Source organism: Poecilia reticulata, linkage group LG4 (assembly GCF_000633615.1).
Source record: "Poecilia reticulata strain Guanapo linkage group LG4, Guppy_female_1.0+MT, whole genome shotgun sequence".
In the NCBI taxonomy this organism is placed as follows: domain Eukaryota; kingdom Metazoa; phylum Chordata; class Actinopteri; order Cyprinodontiformes; family Poeciliidae; genus Poecilia; species Poecilia reticulata.
In genome coordinates this window covers 9,275,449-9,294,298 of record NC_024334.1, presented here as the reverse complement: position 1 = coordinate 9,294,298, position 18,850 = coordinate 9,275,449, and the positions used below count along the sequence as shown (strand labels likewise).

Genomic DNA, 18,850 nt, shown 5'->3' with positions numbered 1-18,850 from the left:
AAAGTATTCACACCCACTTGAACATTTTGACACTATACAATCAAATGATAAGTGGCTTAAAAAATGCCTTCAGTATGGATTTTCCAGATATGGAAATGAGCCAAAAAGTTCTGTTACAGTCCCATCCCATTTACATTTCAGTTTAATTTCAATCACCAATCTGTTATTAATCCCAAAGAAAATTGTCTACATGTATGGTTGCAACATACATGTAGTTGACATATGAATATTTATTGAAAGGACTTAAAATATAGAAATCCAACCTGAGTGCACTTATGAGAGGGAAAAATCAAGCAACAGATACACAATCACATGTGAAACAGCAGAGAATACAGAGAAAATAGAAGGATCTGACAAGGATGAAATGAAACCGTGTGGCTGTTAACTGCTGAGTCGATGTGAACCAGGTGACACTAATCAGGAGAGAGCAACTGGATCAAAGTTAGAYATATACAGTAAACAACGGATCTCACTAAGGCATAAGGTAAAAAACATCCCCAAAAACAAAAATCTAAACAAAGAAAAGAATGCACTAAGCACTGAGAACCACAAAACATTAGTAAGTAAATCATGTATGAAACACCATAAGTGTCAAAACAGTTGACATAGAAAATCAAAGTGACAGCCAACAGTCAAGAACCAAGGAATGACAACATTAGACATTGTGTTGGAGCTCTCATTAGTCACTATAAATAATTAGCTTTGGGTGGGAGAATTTCATGTAGTGCAGTTGATTTGAGTATTCCCTTGACCTCAAATCTCTTTCGTTGAAGTTTTATGTTGGGAAGAGGATACTCAGGGTTGTCTGGAATGTTTTCGTTCATGAAACAAACATCCTTCTTTCCATACTGAGCTCCAGAGCAATTTCCAGAACAGAGCCAAGTTTCTTTGTAAGCCCGTATATAAGCCGTGGACTGCAGAAGATATTTGCCTTCTAGACTGCAGACTTGTTGAAGATGCTCAACATAGCTCTGCAATATTACCGCAGCAACCTAAGCATCCTCAAGAAATACATTTGTATTTGAGTAGATAACCTTCTTCTACAAAAAAGATACTTTTGTGTCTTCCTTTAACAATGCCTTTCAATCTCACTTCCCTAGAATTCAGATTTATTAATGCGTGACWAATAATTGTCTTCTAAACAAATACTCMCATCTGATCTGTGAGGAGGCATCACCGGCCTCTTGGCTGCTCCTGTTAAATTCTCTCTGTCTGACCCGTATGTTTATGATGCCTGCTTTTCAGCAGTGAGCTGGGAAATATTCAGAGGACTGAATATGGTCTCTAAATCCTTTGACTTTCATGATGCCGCTGATGTTCACTAATGTACTTTAAATAACCTCTGAGGACTTCAAAGAGAAGTTGTACTGTATTTATACTGAGATGAACATACACAAAGATGGATTTTATTATTGGCTACTTCTGAAGAAACTTGTTTGTACTTGGTTTTATTTAGGGGTACATGTGTAAAGGATGCTGAAAACAAACGGAAAGGCAGTGTTTTATTTTATTTATTAAAACTTTTGAGCCACCTCTCTCACTTTCTTCCTTCATCATATAGTTAGGCACTACTTTATGCTATCTATCGCATAAAATACATAGAGATTTGCTGATATCACATTGTGTGTAAGAGTTCAAAGGATAATGATAGTTTTGGTGGATAATTTTGTCAGGCACTGTTTGTTTGAAACACTGCAAGAGCAGAACTCTTGCAGTGTTCTGCTCTTGCAGCTGCTCTTGCAACTGACCAACAATATGGTCAGTTAAATAACTGACCATATTCAACTGAATATGGTCAGTTGACCATATTCAACTGACCATATTTCAGTTGAATATGGTCACAGGGGATGTGAGTTAACAGCTTAGTCTGTCCTAAGCAAGAAAAAAATATATATTTTAGCCATTTCATAGCAATTAGGTAGTTGTAAAGCACTAATAGTTTGTGGAAAATTCATCCAAAGCATCATTTTTGTAACATGATCCTGGGATCACTCTCTGCCTTTGGGTTTGGTTGCACTGCTGCTTCAGCACACAGTTCAGAATCAGATATAAGGGGGGGTAATCTAATTTAGTTTCATTATTCGACTGGCTGCAAATCAATTAGCATGACTGATTTCAGTTCTGCATGAAAACAAACATGACCACAGCTCATTGGACTAGCCTGAGGACTTTTGGCTGACATTTTAAAAAGTTATTCATGCAGGCATTAATTTCACCAAGCCACCATGCAGAGTAGWGCAAACCAAACTCCACTTCTGAYAACAGTTTGTGATTTCATGCATTACCCTGTTGTGGTTTTCAGCTTGCATTTTTGTCCTTAGTTTTATTTCTGKCTTCAACTTTCTGTGTTTTCTATTTCGTTTATACTTCCTAGAAAGAAAAAAAATAATTCTAGTGAACCTCTCAAAAAGAGTGTTACCACAAATTTGTTACAATAAATAGAAGAGCTACAATGACGCCCAGTTGGCACAGATGGCATATATTTAAGTTGGGCTTTTTATGGTTTATTTAAACCTTTCAGTTGTTTATTGTGTATTGCATATAGGTTACACAACAAACAACTTCAGTGATTTTAGAAGCAACGATTAGATGAACATTCATACATACAAACCTATGGAAAAAAAAAATTGTGTGATGATTTTAGTTCAATAATAATTCCCGTCTCACACAGTCTTAGTGAAATAAAGTGGAAAGAGATGAGGGATTTTTTAAATATTAACAGGCAATTATAAAAGTGTCAGACAATAAAAGTGGAAGAGATTAATAAAACAAATGACTTAATATTTTATGCAAATGGTCACGGCTTTACGTTTCTGCGTTCATAATTTCCACACTCAATGAAATACCTGCAATATAAGCGAAACTGGTTTTATCTTCAGCAGGTTTGACGGCTGCTACTTTACAGCTCTTGCTTACTTTTTTTGTGAATGGAAATATGGCCTTCCCTCTCCAAAGCTATTCAGCACGGCTGCGAGATGATTCATAGTGCGTTTACAGTCATTTGACATCCTCTGAGAATTTGAAGTATGCTTCGTGGTGCTGCAACTCAGATCTTTTGGAAATAAAAAAAGAGCCAGTCGCTGAGGACTGAGTGTATTCTTGGCTCCTTCTCTCAGAATTAGTCAATGTTGTCTCTAAATTAATCTCTTTACTTTGTAACTTGAAGTAAAACAGAAGAACCTACCCATAAACTYTGACTCCACTGGCAGCAGAGGTTACTGTACTTCTTAAACAAGCATGCAAGATTCAAATTTTTTTTGATTTTTATCCCTTTTTAGAAGCAAATACACTCACTTATGCTGGTGCAAAGAGTAGTGGAAGATTTAACTAAAAATGATTCCTCCCCCTCCCCGTATGCTCAAAGATTTAATTCCAAAAATGGCTAAATGTGGGCTTAATGAAAAGTACTTTCAATATTTGCTTATGGTTTTACTTTTCAAAAAATAATTTTAATGTGACAAATAAGTCTAATTGGATTACAAATTCTAATTTATTTAACATGACTGTAAGGTTTTAAAAGAAACKCCTGTTTAAAAACTTATAAGGGAAAAAAAAAMMWYTWTWTTTYYMCMMSAKWTWYAMARMRSAKWTYWCWMWAWAYAYRTRWAARAKAYMYSTKWWRARMASMRSAKRKGRKMKYWWWWKYRSRSKSYRSRRGWGTKKTSTCYMMAAWMWMMWYTKTKYTCWMRARMAMAWRTKYWMRRKSTYTKWGAKRTMTYKWSAYWTTTWKWSKMKWYTSTGTSTSKGRKWYKSKSTYTTTTTYYYCWMRARAAMASMWSYRGWTWTATMTSTKTWTWTTTKSMAWTTYMRRAAAAAWAWAMASASAYWWYWMYAMWWTTWWWRRAKKWTTTWYTWYKWWRAARWMRKTRKTGYYGCCTCTGTGCCSATTACCAYCAAGGTTGAAAGATTGAGCGAAGAGGAGAGAACTCCAAACATACAGACGTTTTTTTGGTCTGTACAACACACAAAAAGACAGATCCTTGTGTCAATAAACTCTTTGGCCTCCACCTGTCTTCTTCACGTCTCTGTCTTCAGCTAATATTAAGTCAGTTAACCTTTAGCTTGATGTATTTACTCTTCAGAAGTCTGGTTTGGCTGTATAACTTGTGGAGAACTTATCAGACGTATTGAACTGGTGGAATGTGCGCAAGGTTCTGGTTTAAACTGCGAAAATCATTGTAACTTGGCTGTTGAATAGGCCAATGGGCGTCTTGAGCTGAGACAGTAAGCACACCCCTACGCAGTCAACCGATGGAAAACATGCACCAATAAGTGGCACAAACACTGCTTTAAACCACTGACAAATGGTGGGAAACCATGACGTTCTTTAATCCTTCAAAATACAAAGTTACACGATAGCTCGCACAATCTACTCTGCTCATAAAAACACTTCTGTCTCTTCATGACATGTTGGTTTGTCTGTGTTGCAGAATGTCATCAGCTCCTATAATTTGTTCCTGTGAAATGTCTTAGCTTTTTAATCTCCACCTTTAAAAAAGGTGGAAACAATGTGCTGAGTACATAATGAGCAACGCGCTGCAGATAGAAATAAGGTAGCTATATTTGATTAAGTACAGCAGCAATTAGAATCCTTGTAATTTTATCCATTGGTAACAATGCCTTGGATTCAGGAAGGACAGAATGCTTTTGGTCCTGGTTGTAAAACACTGGAACAGCCCCCACATCGTCAGCAGGGATGTGGARGGTGCATGGGACTTCGCCCAACCASTTTACATGTGTTTTGTGAGCTTGGAGAAAGTGTTCAACTGTATCCCTCTGGGAATCAGTAAAAWTTTTTAACAGGTGGTCGCAGGTGTCCTCCAGCAGATGTTGTGAAAAGATCAAATAAATACATAAAAATATGTTTTTAGTTGTTAACTTTGTACCAACGCACACATGTTCTCCCCATGTATGTGTAAGTTCTCCCTGAGCACTCCAGCAGCCTTTCTAAAAAATACAAATTAAAAAATGTAACATGTAAACATAAACAMGTGTTTTCATTAAATTGCCGAATACATTTTTTTWAATCTTTAATTCTCTGGTTTGCTCCCCMCAACTTGTGGGTGTGCCTCTAAATTTGATAATGCGCGTGGATCCCTTTACAGAATTAGCCACAACATGTAAGGCAGGGTTACAATGTTCCACAGTCATATTCTGCATTGTTAAYTTATAGAGAGAACACCATGATTTTAAACACAATTCAGAAATGTTGATAAAAATTACTTGCAAAAACATAATCCCTGAGCAAACACCACAGTAGATTTTTTWAAAAACTTTTCTTCTGCTCCTAAATAACCACCCGTCTTAATTATTTATATATTTATATAATTTTTGTTTTTTGCACAGTTYGTTTAATTAAAGCACCTCTSATCTCCGAGAACTTGAAGCTATTTGTTCTGGGTGTAATTTACATAACAACACATAAATACTGTTGGGCATTCCCTGGCATGCATGCATAATRAATTACTTAAATGTGGACAAACTGTGTCAGCAGAGAGAGATTGCATTTGCTGTGTTGCCTTATTATTTGCCTTATGAGTAAATGTGCCACTGTGTTGAGTTTTAAAATGAAAAGAATGCATAAAGTCAGATTTGCACTCATTTAGCACCAMCAAGTTACTTTATGAAGTTTGATGTTTGCAYGTGAATTGTGCATTTTGCAAAATATCCCTGTTATTATGGAGAGGATCTTTGTTTAACTCTGACATCTCCAGCTGMAGATCCCAAATGCCACAACTGCTTTCACTGCTCACTGTCTCTTAAGTACATYATTAGTTGCCCTATGTCATMTCTTGATCTTGTTTTGTKTTATAYCTTATTTAGTTGTCTGCTTTCAGGGCATGGTTTTGGACTTCTTACCATTTGCAGAATTTGTGATTATATTACTTCTATATATTTTTATTTTCTATTTCATTTATTCTGTTTAAACAAGCACAGAATATAATTGTTTCATCGTTATTTTTATAGAAAAAAAAATGTCCCAGCTGCGTTATGTAGTAATTTTATATAGATAATGCATATTTAGAAAAAAAACAAAAAAACATTAAGTTTCTTAATCAAAAATTTTAAAGTAAATTCACTGACAAATGAAAACAGTCACAGATGGGGATTACATTGTATAAGGCAAATATGCTGAAACTATTCCTCAAGAGTTCAGTGTTTAACAATTTTTTTCCTCTACATTTCTAAAAATAAAATCCTCACATCTTCAGCGAGAAAGAGACAACTCTTGGTGACTTYGTTTAATACAGTTAGAAGTCCTAACACTGCCTTCTTTCTGCCTTCGCCTCCTCCCTCCTCAGGAGCGTCTACTAATGAGCCTGCTGCCCAGAAATGTTGCCATGGAGATGAAGGAGGACTTCCTGAAGCCACCAGAGAGAATTTTTCACAAGATCTACATCCAGCGCCATGACAATGTCAGGTATGGGGATGTCATGACAACTCAGGAGGTGTGCACAGGGAGTGTTTTCATTTCAGGTGTCACATTGCGGTTTACCAATCAGAGAGGAAATCAGACCAAGCATTTACATAGACTTACTTAACAACAGTTGTTAAGAAGAGTAGTCATGTCTCTTAAATTTGAAATTTCTGACACTTCTTCCTGTTTCAGTTTCTGCTTCATCTTCCTGGCTGTCAAACATAATGCCAAAGCTGATTTTTGTGTTGCATCTCAGTGCAATGTAAGAATCATTGAGCTAAGCAACCACCAGCAGGCAGGAACAGTTAGAGACTAACTGGTAAAGATATAAGCAGATGTTTCCCCTGAGGGGTCTGAGTTCAGAACCAGAGCAAAAAAGTTAGAGAATAACAGACTACGTGTTCAGTTACCAAAACAAACATGAGCTGCAGAGAAAGAAGTTTGTTTTCCCTCAAAGGGAACAAAACAATTGTCTTTAAAGATTGAAGGAGTGTTATTAAACTATGGCGGCTTTTAGAAATATGCATAAACTTCATCATTTCGAAGCATTAGCATGTAGCATTTGAGTCAGTTAGAATCTSACATCCACTCTTCCGGGGCATGAAAGTTATCAGAATTCTGGGCTTTTAACAATTTACTTAAGCTTTTCTGTATATTGATTAAGTAACATTAAACTGGAACGATATAAAAAAAAAAACTGAAACAAATCAAAAGGTTTATTTAATTCAAGGTACATAATTTATGGTTTCAATAAGAAACCTGTAAAAAAAATTATAGGTTAAATTATGGATGGATGGATGGACGGACAGATGGATCAGATTTTCTTATTTCATTTTTATCTTTAAATACAGGCAAATGTCCAAAAAAGCTACATTTGTGCAAACAGTTGACTTTATTTTAACCGCCTGTCTGTCATAATTGAGCAAATGACCAGAGAACGTAAAARGAGCATTACCTGAGGCATACAATAAACACTGGTCTTTCCCTGTATTTTTAATTAGCTTTTTTTTGGTGCTCCCTCTACTTCACAGTTGACATAGAGTGTGAGAACCTGACCCGACTCTGAGCTGATTTCATTCCAGTGAGGCGGTAAAGAGAAAAGGAGAGGTGCATTAGTGCTGCTTAGTGTAGGAGTCGAGTGTTAGGTAGCATATCAACAGCACTTCTGTCAAGAGGGAGTCCTCAACTCTTGTCTGTCTGCCTGTATCATTTTAGCTCTGAGTGCACATCTCCTCTGCGATCACAACATGGGAGCGAGCAGCCTCGCCACCACACTGGCACGCCGCCAAATATCCYGTTATTTCTTCCAGCAAGCTAGCTCCTGCTCGCCTCCAGGGCTCTGCTGCAAGCACACGCATCAGAACAGGGCTTAGGAAAAGAAAAAAAAAGTAGGAAAAATATTCTTTATGTAGCTGTGCGGGGGGTTACACCCACGATCAGGGTCCCTTTGATGTTTCCCTGAGAACATTTAATCACACATGCACTTGGCCAACCCTGCTGCTCTCGCCTCACCATCCACACATCAGTATGACCTGTAGCACGGAACCATTCATTGAAATATTATACAACAGAGCTCTTCAGCTGAGCGACGGTCGTGATCCCAGCTTTGCAWACATCAGGCTCCAAAGCAACTGCTCCAAGCAGCAAAAAGAGCTTGGTTGACATAGTCACGATGCAGGAAGGGGAAAAAGAAAAAAAAAAAAACCAAAGTCTTCTACATGAAAATGCAGCAATAACTGTAATCTCTGAGGAAGAATGAGAAGAGTTTGGCACCATTTATCTGGATGGATCTGAAATCGTGCTTCACTCTGATGTGTTTGGACGAGAAAGTTTCTCAAAACCATCCTATTAACAACTCTAACAAAAGTGGGGCTTYAACAATGGATCATAAAAAGCCGGATTTTTATGAATCAATATGATATAATCCAGAGCACASTCTTCTGCAAGGTTTTAACCAAACCCTACTCCTTAGTCTACACATGCGGTGAATACAGTAKATTATCACATGTGCAACAAAACCAGAACTTGGTTGAAATTATTTATTACAAAACACAGAACTATRCCATTGAACATTRATATTTTTCAGCGCTTTTTGTTTCTAATAGGTTACTTCATAAACATGTACACATTGATAAAAAGGTTAGTTATATACAATTATTCAGTTGASACTAGTGTCCAAATAGGCACCAGGACCCCAAATCTGCTCCACCACCTGAAATCTGTTCCGCATAAAGAACACAAAGGAAATATGCAGAGCCGAGCCAGCATGTTAACCTTACACGGATGATGCAGACAGAGTACTTTCCTGTATTTTTTTCTGGATGAGGTGTCTCAGAACTCGAGAGTCAATTATCATGATTAAGCTAAATCCCACTCAAGCTTTGATGCATGCTCCACTGAGAGCAGTGAGTTTCCACCGAGTCAATAAGATCCATAACACCTTGTTTTGCTGCCATCTGGGCTGCCTCTGAGCAAATGAATGAGGGGCTAAGTGGTTTTCAACACCTACTTCGTGCACTACTTCAGTTAGCCAGCAGCAGGCAATTCAGCTCCGTAATTGATTTAGCGGCTGGCCTAAAAGACGCCTTCACTTATCAGGGATTGGATTATAGTACTTGCTGTTTGCTTCATTGCTGATCACTGTTAGCCAATTACTCTTGCTTCAAAGTGATCTGTGTGTTTAGCTGCAAGGATGGGAAACACAGCACAGTAGCACAACGCTCTATCCACATTCTCTTTTGACATTTTTGTATTAAAACAGCAAGTRCTTTAGTTAGTCTAGGGAGGAATAAAATGCAGATTAAAATGTCTTCTTGTTCTTTCCTCCAGCATCCTGTTCGCAGACATTGTGGGATTCACCAGCTTAGCTTCTCAGTGCACTGCTCAGGAACTGGTCAAGCTGCTGAATGAACTCTTTGGGAAGTTTGACGAACTGGCAACGGTAAGTTGCCTTGATTATCCCATCTGGCTTCAAATGACAATGACAACATAAAGAAATTTAAACAAGAGATGGAACAGATGGAGCTATAAGAGTCCCAGTCAAGTTTTTGTCAGCCTGATGAAAATRTAAAAATGTTTGATATGAAAATATCATTTCACAGATCAGTTGAACAATTTCCCTTATTATTTTCTATTGTTGGGGAAAAAAAGTAGCTGACAATTGCAGGATATTCAATGTCTAAGTATGTCTTACAGCAGTGGTTCCCAAACTTTTTCTCCTGCGCCCCCCCCAGTTGTTTCCAAACATTTTCTGAGCCCCCCTATGGCTTACAAATTGCTGTCTTGCTGAACGAGGCGTRTGAGAAAGATGATTCTGAGACTCCCATTCTGCAAGAAAGGGGGGAAGTGGGGGTCGACTTTTTTGGGGGCAAAATGAATGTACGTAGACAACAACACCAGTAGCCTACAAGCTACTTGTTAACAAGTTTAAGGTGATGTATTGATATTAGCTAGTCATCTTTTAGCTAACTTTACCTGCATCCAACAGCTTTACTCAACAGTCGGTTAGTTTGGGGGAAATACTGTGAAAAGTKTTTTGCTTTTGCTGGTTTGCTGCCATGATTCTAACACAGCTCTGCRCAGCAGCAGCAGGTGCGCGTAGCGCTCATGTTGCGTTTAAATGCAGCTCGGAAAAACAGGTTACCACATGTTAACAACGGATTAAAAAGTTTTAACTGCTGATAAAAGTGACAGGGGACACATATATGGGAAGTTTGGAAGCCCCTACTGTATCAAATTTACATAAAAATAACAGAGAGTTGGCCACTCTGAGGAAAAAACCCAGCACATACAACTTCAATGTTTCGTTTTGTTTTTTCATCCAGACGGCTTCCCGCGCCCCCCCTGCAATGGCACGGCGCCCCCACTAGGGCACACGCCCCACAGTTTGGGAACCTCTGTCTTATAGGGTGCTGTGGTTAAAAGAATCAAAAAAGCAGCTAAAGTTCTGTTTAATCTGATGAGTCTGAAGGCATATGCAATCTTTATTAGTGCATTTCCTTTGATATGATGAGCTCTTATCCCAGAATGTGTTTTTTTTGTTTTGGAATTCTGCAAGGTTAAATGAGTTTAAGTGATCCAGAAGAAGTTTCTCTAACATTTTACTCAAAAATKGTCGATGTTCTCTTTTCTCTCCTTCACAGAACAACTGTATTTATACAGACTGCAAACAGGAAACTTTTGAAGYTAGGCTTGAATGGATTTCACAGAATTAAGATAAAATGGGTTGAGACTATAATTAAATATTCTTTTCTAATTAGTGAAACACTGAGTCTATCAGAGAAATGCACATTTGTCTTTAGATATTTTATTTTGAAAAATCAGAGATCAGGCTAGAACGAGGTAGAGAAGAAAGAGGAAGAAGAAGGAAGAAGAAGTGAACCTTAACACAARTAATTCTTCTTTTATATCTTTTCAGTCACATACACAGAGCCTTCCACCTCCTTCCTGTAGGTAGTTATTAACCCATCTCTGTTTAATTTCTACCTCTGTCCCTAAATCAAATCCGGTTCAAAGGAGTTTYTGTGGAAAGGAGAAGAAAAACATCTCCTCTGAAACCTACGTTACCAGTTCCATAATAAAACCACCTACTCAGGAACCTTTATTATCAGTTCATTCTTCCYAGTAAACAAGACAAAGTTTTATTTTCTAAGACAAGACCATATACACAGCATGTTTCAGATCTTCGTCTGTAAAGAAATACTAAAAACTGACATTTTTCCGTCATTAAGCTTTGCTTTTGTAATCTGACAAAATGCAATAAGTTGTTAATGTTAACACTTTTCATAAACCCTGTGTATTTTTTTGAAAACTCAGCAACTTTGAAAACTGTTGTGTTCTACCCAACTTACTTGCTAAATGCATTTTTGGCAAACCAACAGGACTTTCTGTACTATMTGCTACTCTTTGGTCTGCTTTAGTAGTTTCTTTTCCAATTAGCTAAACAAATGTAATATGATATTGGAACATACCATCTGAAATGTGCATAGTTCTATCATYGCTTTCTAAAGAGCTTTTCATACTGATTTTGTCTGCTGACAATAAGAATGTAGTTTAAAACTGTCCACACATTCCAAATCCAAACAATTCTTTCCATTTTATTTTATTCAGGTAATTCTGGGGCTGTTGCAAGAGCTGAAGTTTTATTTGTACYGTCTGTRCTCGGGGTGCAGATTTTTTTTTATTTGTGCACTTTAGCTGACAATAAATATTGAAAACTTTCTTCTATAACTTTTGTTACGAAGTAATGTCACCGAGCCATCCTRCTCAGCCCACAGCCATGGAGGCAGCTAGTGAATTCGTGTTTCAGTGAGCTGTTCGTCTCCAAGAAAACTGAATGTATTATTGAGTCCTGGAACTCATTTATTATACCAAGCCATATACGCATGTATTGATCCAAATTGTGAAAGTAAGGCTGGAGATACTGACTGACACTGAGGAGGAGGAAGAGGAGTTGAAGAAGGTCAAGAAGTGGAKATGAGAAGGCTGATTTTCACAGAGGAGAGATGAGGGCTGAGGAGGAGGATTGTTTTAAGTGCGAGTGCGTGAACATGTGTGTGATGTGTGTGTGACGCGGCCCAACCGAGACTACTGTTAACGTGCACAGAAGCACACACTGTGCACCAGTAAGCCAACGCAGTGTTGTTCTCCAGGAAAGGAGATTAGGTGAGAGATAGGTTATCTGCCGGCAGACCGCTATAATCATATTAAAACTGCATGAGCCACACAYAGCCAAACACACGTTCCCCTTTCGGTCACCTCAGAGGACATTTCATCGACTTACATAAATTAAAACCTCACAACATCGCCTTCGCTGTTTCCATCTATCCACATATTTTCTAAAGAAGTCTCGTCTTGGTTGTAGCTGCAGGGAGGAGGGTATTCCTGCTGCGATACAGCGGGAGGCGGATAACTCTCTAGACAGGTTGCCAGTCCCTTACAAGTTACTGGTATCCTAAAGCAAGTATTCACATTATTCTTTTATAAATTGATGTGTAACACATTTTTCTGTGGGTTTGCTTCTGTCTTTATAAGAAAATGTGTTGCTGTGAGGTTTGTATTAAACCCTATCTTCTGAAACAGTCTAAGAAGATCTTATGAGTCACCCTTTGACTGGTCAACATTCTTGTGACTGTGTGGACTATGTGAGCCTACACATAGTCCACATAGGTTTATGAATATATTTTCATAAAACCGTGATTAAAACTCAAAAAGTGGTGCCAAACAAAAAGCAATCATGATTTTTGACCTGTAATAACTAACATAGTCCAGATTGGTCAAATAACCTCAAAAGCTTTATTTTTGTGCAAGCCGCTTCGTTGTGTGCGCCACGTTCATCTTGTTGCTATGAGCAGTAAAGTCTGTAACTTGCTAAACAGGAGGTCTATTCTGCTCCTACTTGTTGAACAGAAGGATATTTTCTCTGTCGTGACGTTCACTTTTTTATAGAACTTCATTAAAAGCCGTGCATCTGAAGTGGCAGTGAAATGAAAAGCCTCCTCCGTTTATAAGGACGACTGAACTTGGTTGAGAAAATGCCTACGCTCGAGAAAGCTTTACACTGAGTGATATATAAGAACAAAAACAAGCTTGAAAGCCTTAAGATGCACTACTTTCCATTCTCTCCACTTGGCTCTCTACCAAATGTCATTTCCATTATTTAAAACCACATTCAAATCCTTTCAGACGAGCATTTCTGTTTGACTCTATGTCCTCTTTATTTGTCTATTTCATTCATTTACAGTTTAAAATGAACATGCCACATGTTGATATAAACAAAAGTTCTGAGTGAAAATGAGTAGTTGGCAAAAAAATCTTATCTGACATCCGTCCGTCCATCCTCCCTCCCTCTTCTGCTTACTCCGGGGGAGAGTCACAGGATCAGCAGCCTAAGCAAAGAGAATCGGACTTCCCTCTCTCCAGTCTATTGGGTTAGCTCCTTTCGGGGGAATCCCAAGGCATTCCCAGGTCAGCCGAGAAGAACAGTCCTTTCAGTGCGTACTTTGTTTTCCTTTGGGTCTCCTCCCAGTGGGACATGGTTGAAACACTTCACCAGAGAAGCGTCCAGGAGGCATGCTAACCAGATGTCACCTCAGCTGGCCCCTGTCCATATAATTTACTGGTTTGACCTATCACTGCTTGGCGTAATTATTTATTTTAATTGTGCTGTGCAGATATAATGCTGTTTTTATACAGGTCCAGACAAATCATAAGAATAAATGCTCACTGAGAACTTTCTCCTAACCTCTCCTGCCTCAAGGCCAGAAGATCTCATCAGATGGTTTACTCCTATTTTACAACAACCATGCACATGCACACCGGGCAAAGTCACATGATCTGCAGAATAATCCCCGTTGAGTTAATTCTCCATTGCCGCAATCAGTCAGGGCTTAACGTAGGGAGATTGACTGAAGGGGCAGAGAGAGCAAGATATAAGGCGATATGTGACTCACTAGCACTGAACTAATGCTCTGCAAACCCACATTATGGACATCTTGTGATGAGGATATATTGCATGCATGTGTGCAGCAGCTGCATCCTAATTGAGATTTATACCCTGTCGCGTTAGCCAGAGAGAAATTTGCTTTGAAACCAGCTCTGTCACAGCTGCTGAGCTTGACTGTTGTACGCTACACGACACATTTGTTCCCTCAGGGTTTAAACTAAACTTAACCACCATGGATACAAACCTAAACAAAACCTTCCACCAGGTGACAGGTGAAGGCAGGCGTGCATCACCCTGGCCTCTCAGTCAGCAGGTTTAAACTCTCCATTTTTTATTTATTTTTTTCCCGGAAAGCAAACAGTGCTCCTGTTCTCCTGAGACGTATCTTTCCGTCAGTTGACGACTCCTCTCTCGTTTCTTCTCACGCAGATGCACAAATACGCACGCACAAACACACTTTTCTGATCCTTGGGCAGGGATAATCATCCACGTTCCGAATTCTCATATCCTCCCACGCCAACATCTTTCTGCTCCCGTGAGCAAAAAAAACCAGAGCACCCCGTCTTCTCTCTTCTCATCTCTGCCTCTCACCCTGCAGTCGCCATGAATCCTCCCTATATCTGTGTGCACGTGGGTGTTTYGCGTGCACGTATGTGTGTTTGTCACTCACAGGCTGCCTGCAGGGGAAGCTTTGTAGGGTTTGCCATCATTATGTCTGATAACCGAGTGAGACAGGGAACCCTGTGCATGAAACCAAATTGAAGTACAGTGTAGTACAGGGTGTTCACATGTAAGAATGCGGCTGTTTTGTGTTTTCTTGACTGGTAATGTGCTGCTAAGGTGTGAGCTTATTTTTGTACGTGGTCTGACTTCCACAGCTCTGCGCACAATGTGCTCTGTGACAAATAGAAGGATCTGTCGGGGGAACGTGTGGGCGGGATTCTACTTCAAGAGCATGTCGGAGCAATTAGAGTTGGCCCCAACAACAAACGCACAAATTGTTTCACAACCACCATTTCTGATTTACATGATCAGGGGCGCAGCTGCAGCTCGTAGACTGCGTCAGTCATGTGTCAGGTGGAAAGAGTTGATGTTCGTTGATGTTGAAGATTTAGCTGACAAATGTAGAAGCATTTTAATTTTGTCCCAAGTGTTTTTTTTTTTCTTTTGTTTTTTTAAGTTGCCTCTTCCTTGATTTCAACTGAACCAAGAGAATCAATTTTGAAACGTACATTTTTGGATGTGAGTCAATGAACTATTGAGTTGTTGAGGTGAAACGACATCTATTGATATGACATTTCTGATTTAGTTATTGGTTCTTAAGGTTGGAACTGGGACTTATTAAAAAAAATTGGGGTTTTATGATATTTTTTAGAATTCAAAATATATAGAGAAATGATAATGGCACAGAAAAGATAAAAAAACGGTATTTATGAGTGGGAAAAAGTATTTTTTCAGCTGATGTGGTTGAGTTGTCATTGTCATTCTGTTTTCATTTGGTGGTGATGCTTGTATATTAAGCTACGTCCAACCTTAGTTGGAAGTTGAATGGTATGGCTTTGGCTAAATATTCACCAATCTAAAATATTGAAAATATTGGCACCATTTTGTGTATTGTCAAGCTCTGCAATTGCCTGCTAATTACATCATTATTTGACTTAGATGTGTGCACAACACATCTAAGCACCTTCATCTAAAAGTTGCAAGTGAATTCTTATTTGTAAAAATGGCAATAATTTTGCAATAGCCAAATGTTTGCTGCACAGCAATTTTGCTCATTGACATCATGTCAATTATGAACAACACGTTCTTCATTAGTTATGAAGCCACTTCAATTTAAAGGATATTGCATGTTTTAAAATTTGGATAAATCGGTCTCTCCAAAGAACTGAACTAAGTGCTTCATGTTTTAAGTCTTCCCTTGCACTCTTCTTCATGTCTTTGCAGGAGAATCACTGCAGACGCATAAAAATATTGGGGGACTGTTACTATTGTGTGTCAGGACTTACACAACCCAAGGCAGACCATGCCCATTGCTGTGTGGAGATGGGATTGGATATGATTGATACAATTGCGTAAGTAACGAATACCCACAGTGAAAACAAATTCATCCCCGACAGGCCCGCGTGGCATCACAGAAGGTGTTACTTAAGGGAAACTGATTAATTCTTCTTTGAAGGAAAATAATGAATTGAACGTTTCACTTTGACTTTTCTTTTAAATAAATTGTCTCAACTGAATCAGTTCCTTTAATTTCAGTTTTTAGATGTTCTTCTAGGTTTATCTACCCAAGAGAGAAATACGACAAAGTTCACTGGGATTTCTGGAAATTAAAATGTTTTATTGTACATAATCTCAGATAGAAACCAAGTTTCTACAAGTGTTTGACGAGTTTCTGAAAGCTAAATCTAAATCTTTTTTAGATAAAGAAAATTATACTGTTTTCAGTGACAAAGCCAACTGTTTGCTGGTTCATCAAAGTATAAAACTGATTTTGTCAGCAGACATGAAAATAAGAAGAGAAAATAAAAATAAGAGTACCGTGAATAAAAAGTTTGAGTTAGATCTACTGTTACCTTGCTTAGTCTCAGGGATGAACAAATAAACAAAACGGTTTATTTGCAATAATTGTAAAATAAAATTATTCTATATGATATTTAAATCTGACCCCAAATTTACAAAAACTAACATATAAAATACTACACTTATTGGAGGAGTTTTGAAAAACATATGTACAAATTATGTAAAATGCTATTTTTAAGTAGGGTGTCATAGTTGCCATCTTCTTGCTCTTTGGTTTATTGTTGTCTTTCACAAATGACTGCACAGTGTAATTTAATTCAAATGCATTATATTGTTTGTACCATTTCCATTAATTCTGATCTTTATTTGTTCCCATGGATTCGGATAAAATATGACAAATATGGCCACAGACCAAACCAAACTAACTGATTCAAAGTGAAAACATTCATATGTGGTGTTTGAAAACATTTCCCTTTTTTACCAGGGATTTCCTCTTCCTCAGCGTCGTATACAGCTGACTGGCAGCTGAAGCCAGCTGAAGGACAAAGGGGAGTGTCTCTGTATGTGACAGACAACCTGAAAGATTTTTGGTCTCTGTAGTAATTTTAAAGATGTCCCAAACTACAGAGAAACCAAAAACACCTTGAAAAAAAAAAAAAAACGGACACCAGCACACATTCTCTTTCAAACACGTTGACACAAATGAATGGCACCTTTACCTGTTTGTCCCCTGCTGCTGTGTCAGAGTGGAGGGATGCAGCTGAAGGGATGCTTTATCTCAGAGGGCAGACTTCTGCTGTGAATACTCACCCATTTGCGTGTGTGTGGATGAGAGAGAGAGAGACACATCCCTCCTTTAACTTGGCTGGCACTTTTACTTTTTCATTCCTTTTGTATAAACACACAAACCCATCATTTGTAAAGCCTTTGCTGCTCTCAAATTTCTTCTTCAGCTCCACGTCACGTGAAAGTGACAGATATCGATGAAATGCTGAGGTGGTTCACTGGAGAGGAAAGGTTTCGGCAATAAGACAGTGCTATAGGCCTACTGTAAAAGAACTGCAATGTAAAGTTAAAAGTGATGGTTACATATGTATATATTTATAAATATATAGTTAGAAGTCACTATTAACAATACTAATGTGCAAATTTGTGGCGTACAAGGGCAGACTGCTATGTTTTGATCCTGATTTTGGTCCCCTTTATTATTATTTTTTGTCGTTTATTCACCTTGTCTGGGATGAATGCTGATTTGAAAAGTATGTCCAAAGATTTTACTGTTAAGTTTAGCTAAAAAAGCAATCCATGGGATGCTGCTTCTGTGAATGGGTACTTGATTGGGGTTGGATCAGCCTACACCATGCAAAGTAAGCAGAGAGCGATGCAGCACTGTTWAAACAGTTAAAAACGGTTCTAGAAAATCACGCTGAGATGAAGTGACTTTTATTTCCAAATTAAACAGTGATGCAGTCGTTAACTAAGGCTGAACCAAGCCATAGTGAAGGAGGGTGGGAGAAAAATGTAGCCATTATTTCTATTTTATCTTTTTAGTTTCATTAAAGCATTGAAACAATACCAAGTTACATTTTAGTTTTAAAAAGTGATACTTGAAATGAACAAATCCTTTACAAATCTGCGAAGGAGTGTGTGATCAGAATTTTTCGGAGTTAGCGATGATCATTTCCATTTATTTTGCGTAATTTGCAACGTTTTCTGTCGTCCAACAGGTCAGTGGTGGAAGCAACCGAAGTGGATCTGAACATGCGTGTTGGGCTGCATACAGGACGGGTTCTGTGTGGTGTGTTGGGCCTGAGGAAGTGGCAGTACGATGTCTGGTCAAACGATGTCACACTGGCAAATGTGATGGAGGCTGGTGGGCTGCCTGGGTCAGTACCGCCTGTCAGAACCTGTCAGACTGAAATGAAGCAGCACTCACAGGGAAAAGAAAGGAAAAAAAAAACTGTGTTCTAAATGTTTCAATTACATTTAAGTTGTGCTCCATATAAAGAATTACGGGAAGTCAGAAATGAATGAGATTAGCCAGATGTTGATGTACTTCAAACACTGCTGACTGCAGCTGGATTTCCTAATTAGGAAAACAAAAAGCTGTGTATGAAAAAAGGAATAACTGCGCCCTTGCGGCTACAACTCAATTTGAAAGGGAAATTAGCAGCCAGGTGCTGCTAATCAAACGCACTGGATTAACTGATCACCATCAGTGTAACCGGCTCTACAGGATCAAGCTTTGCTCCAATGGGTTTTTTTTTCTGTTTTTATCAGTTTTCATCAACTCTGAAAATATTCTCTGTCACTGCAGAGGCAAAGCTGCCCCACAGCATGATGCTGCTGGCACCAAGTCTCATTCTAGGCGGTCAGAATGATGTGGAGTTTTTTTTATTTTATTTTATTTTTTTGTTCAAACATACATGTCAAACAGACCAACTTTGGTCTGACGTTCTCCTCGA

General features: G+C 38.4%; 1 protein-coding gene across 1 annotated transcript in view; it reads left to right on the top strand.

The window, feature by feature from the left end:
* LOC103463403 (adenylate cyclase type 1-like) overlaps window positions 1-18,850 on the top strand; it is a 48,044-nt gene that overhangs the window by 6,979 nt on the left and 22,215 nt on the right. The window contains exons 3-6 of the mRNA XM_008406721.2: window positions 6,303-6,421; window positions 9,248-9,359; window positions 15,810-15,937; window positions 18,113-18,271. Coding sequence (XP_008404943.1) covers window positions 6,303-6,421; window positions 9,248-9,359; window positions 15,810-15,937; window positions 18,113-18,271 — 518 coding nt within the window. The remainder of the gene's footprint in view (window positions 1-6,302; window positions 6,422-9,247; window positions 9,360-15,809; window positions 15,938-18,112; window positions 18,272-18,850) is intronic.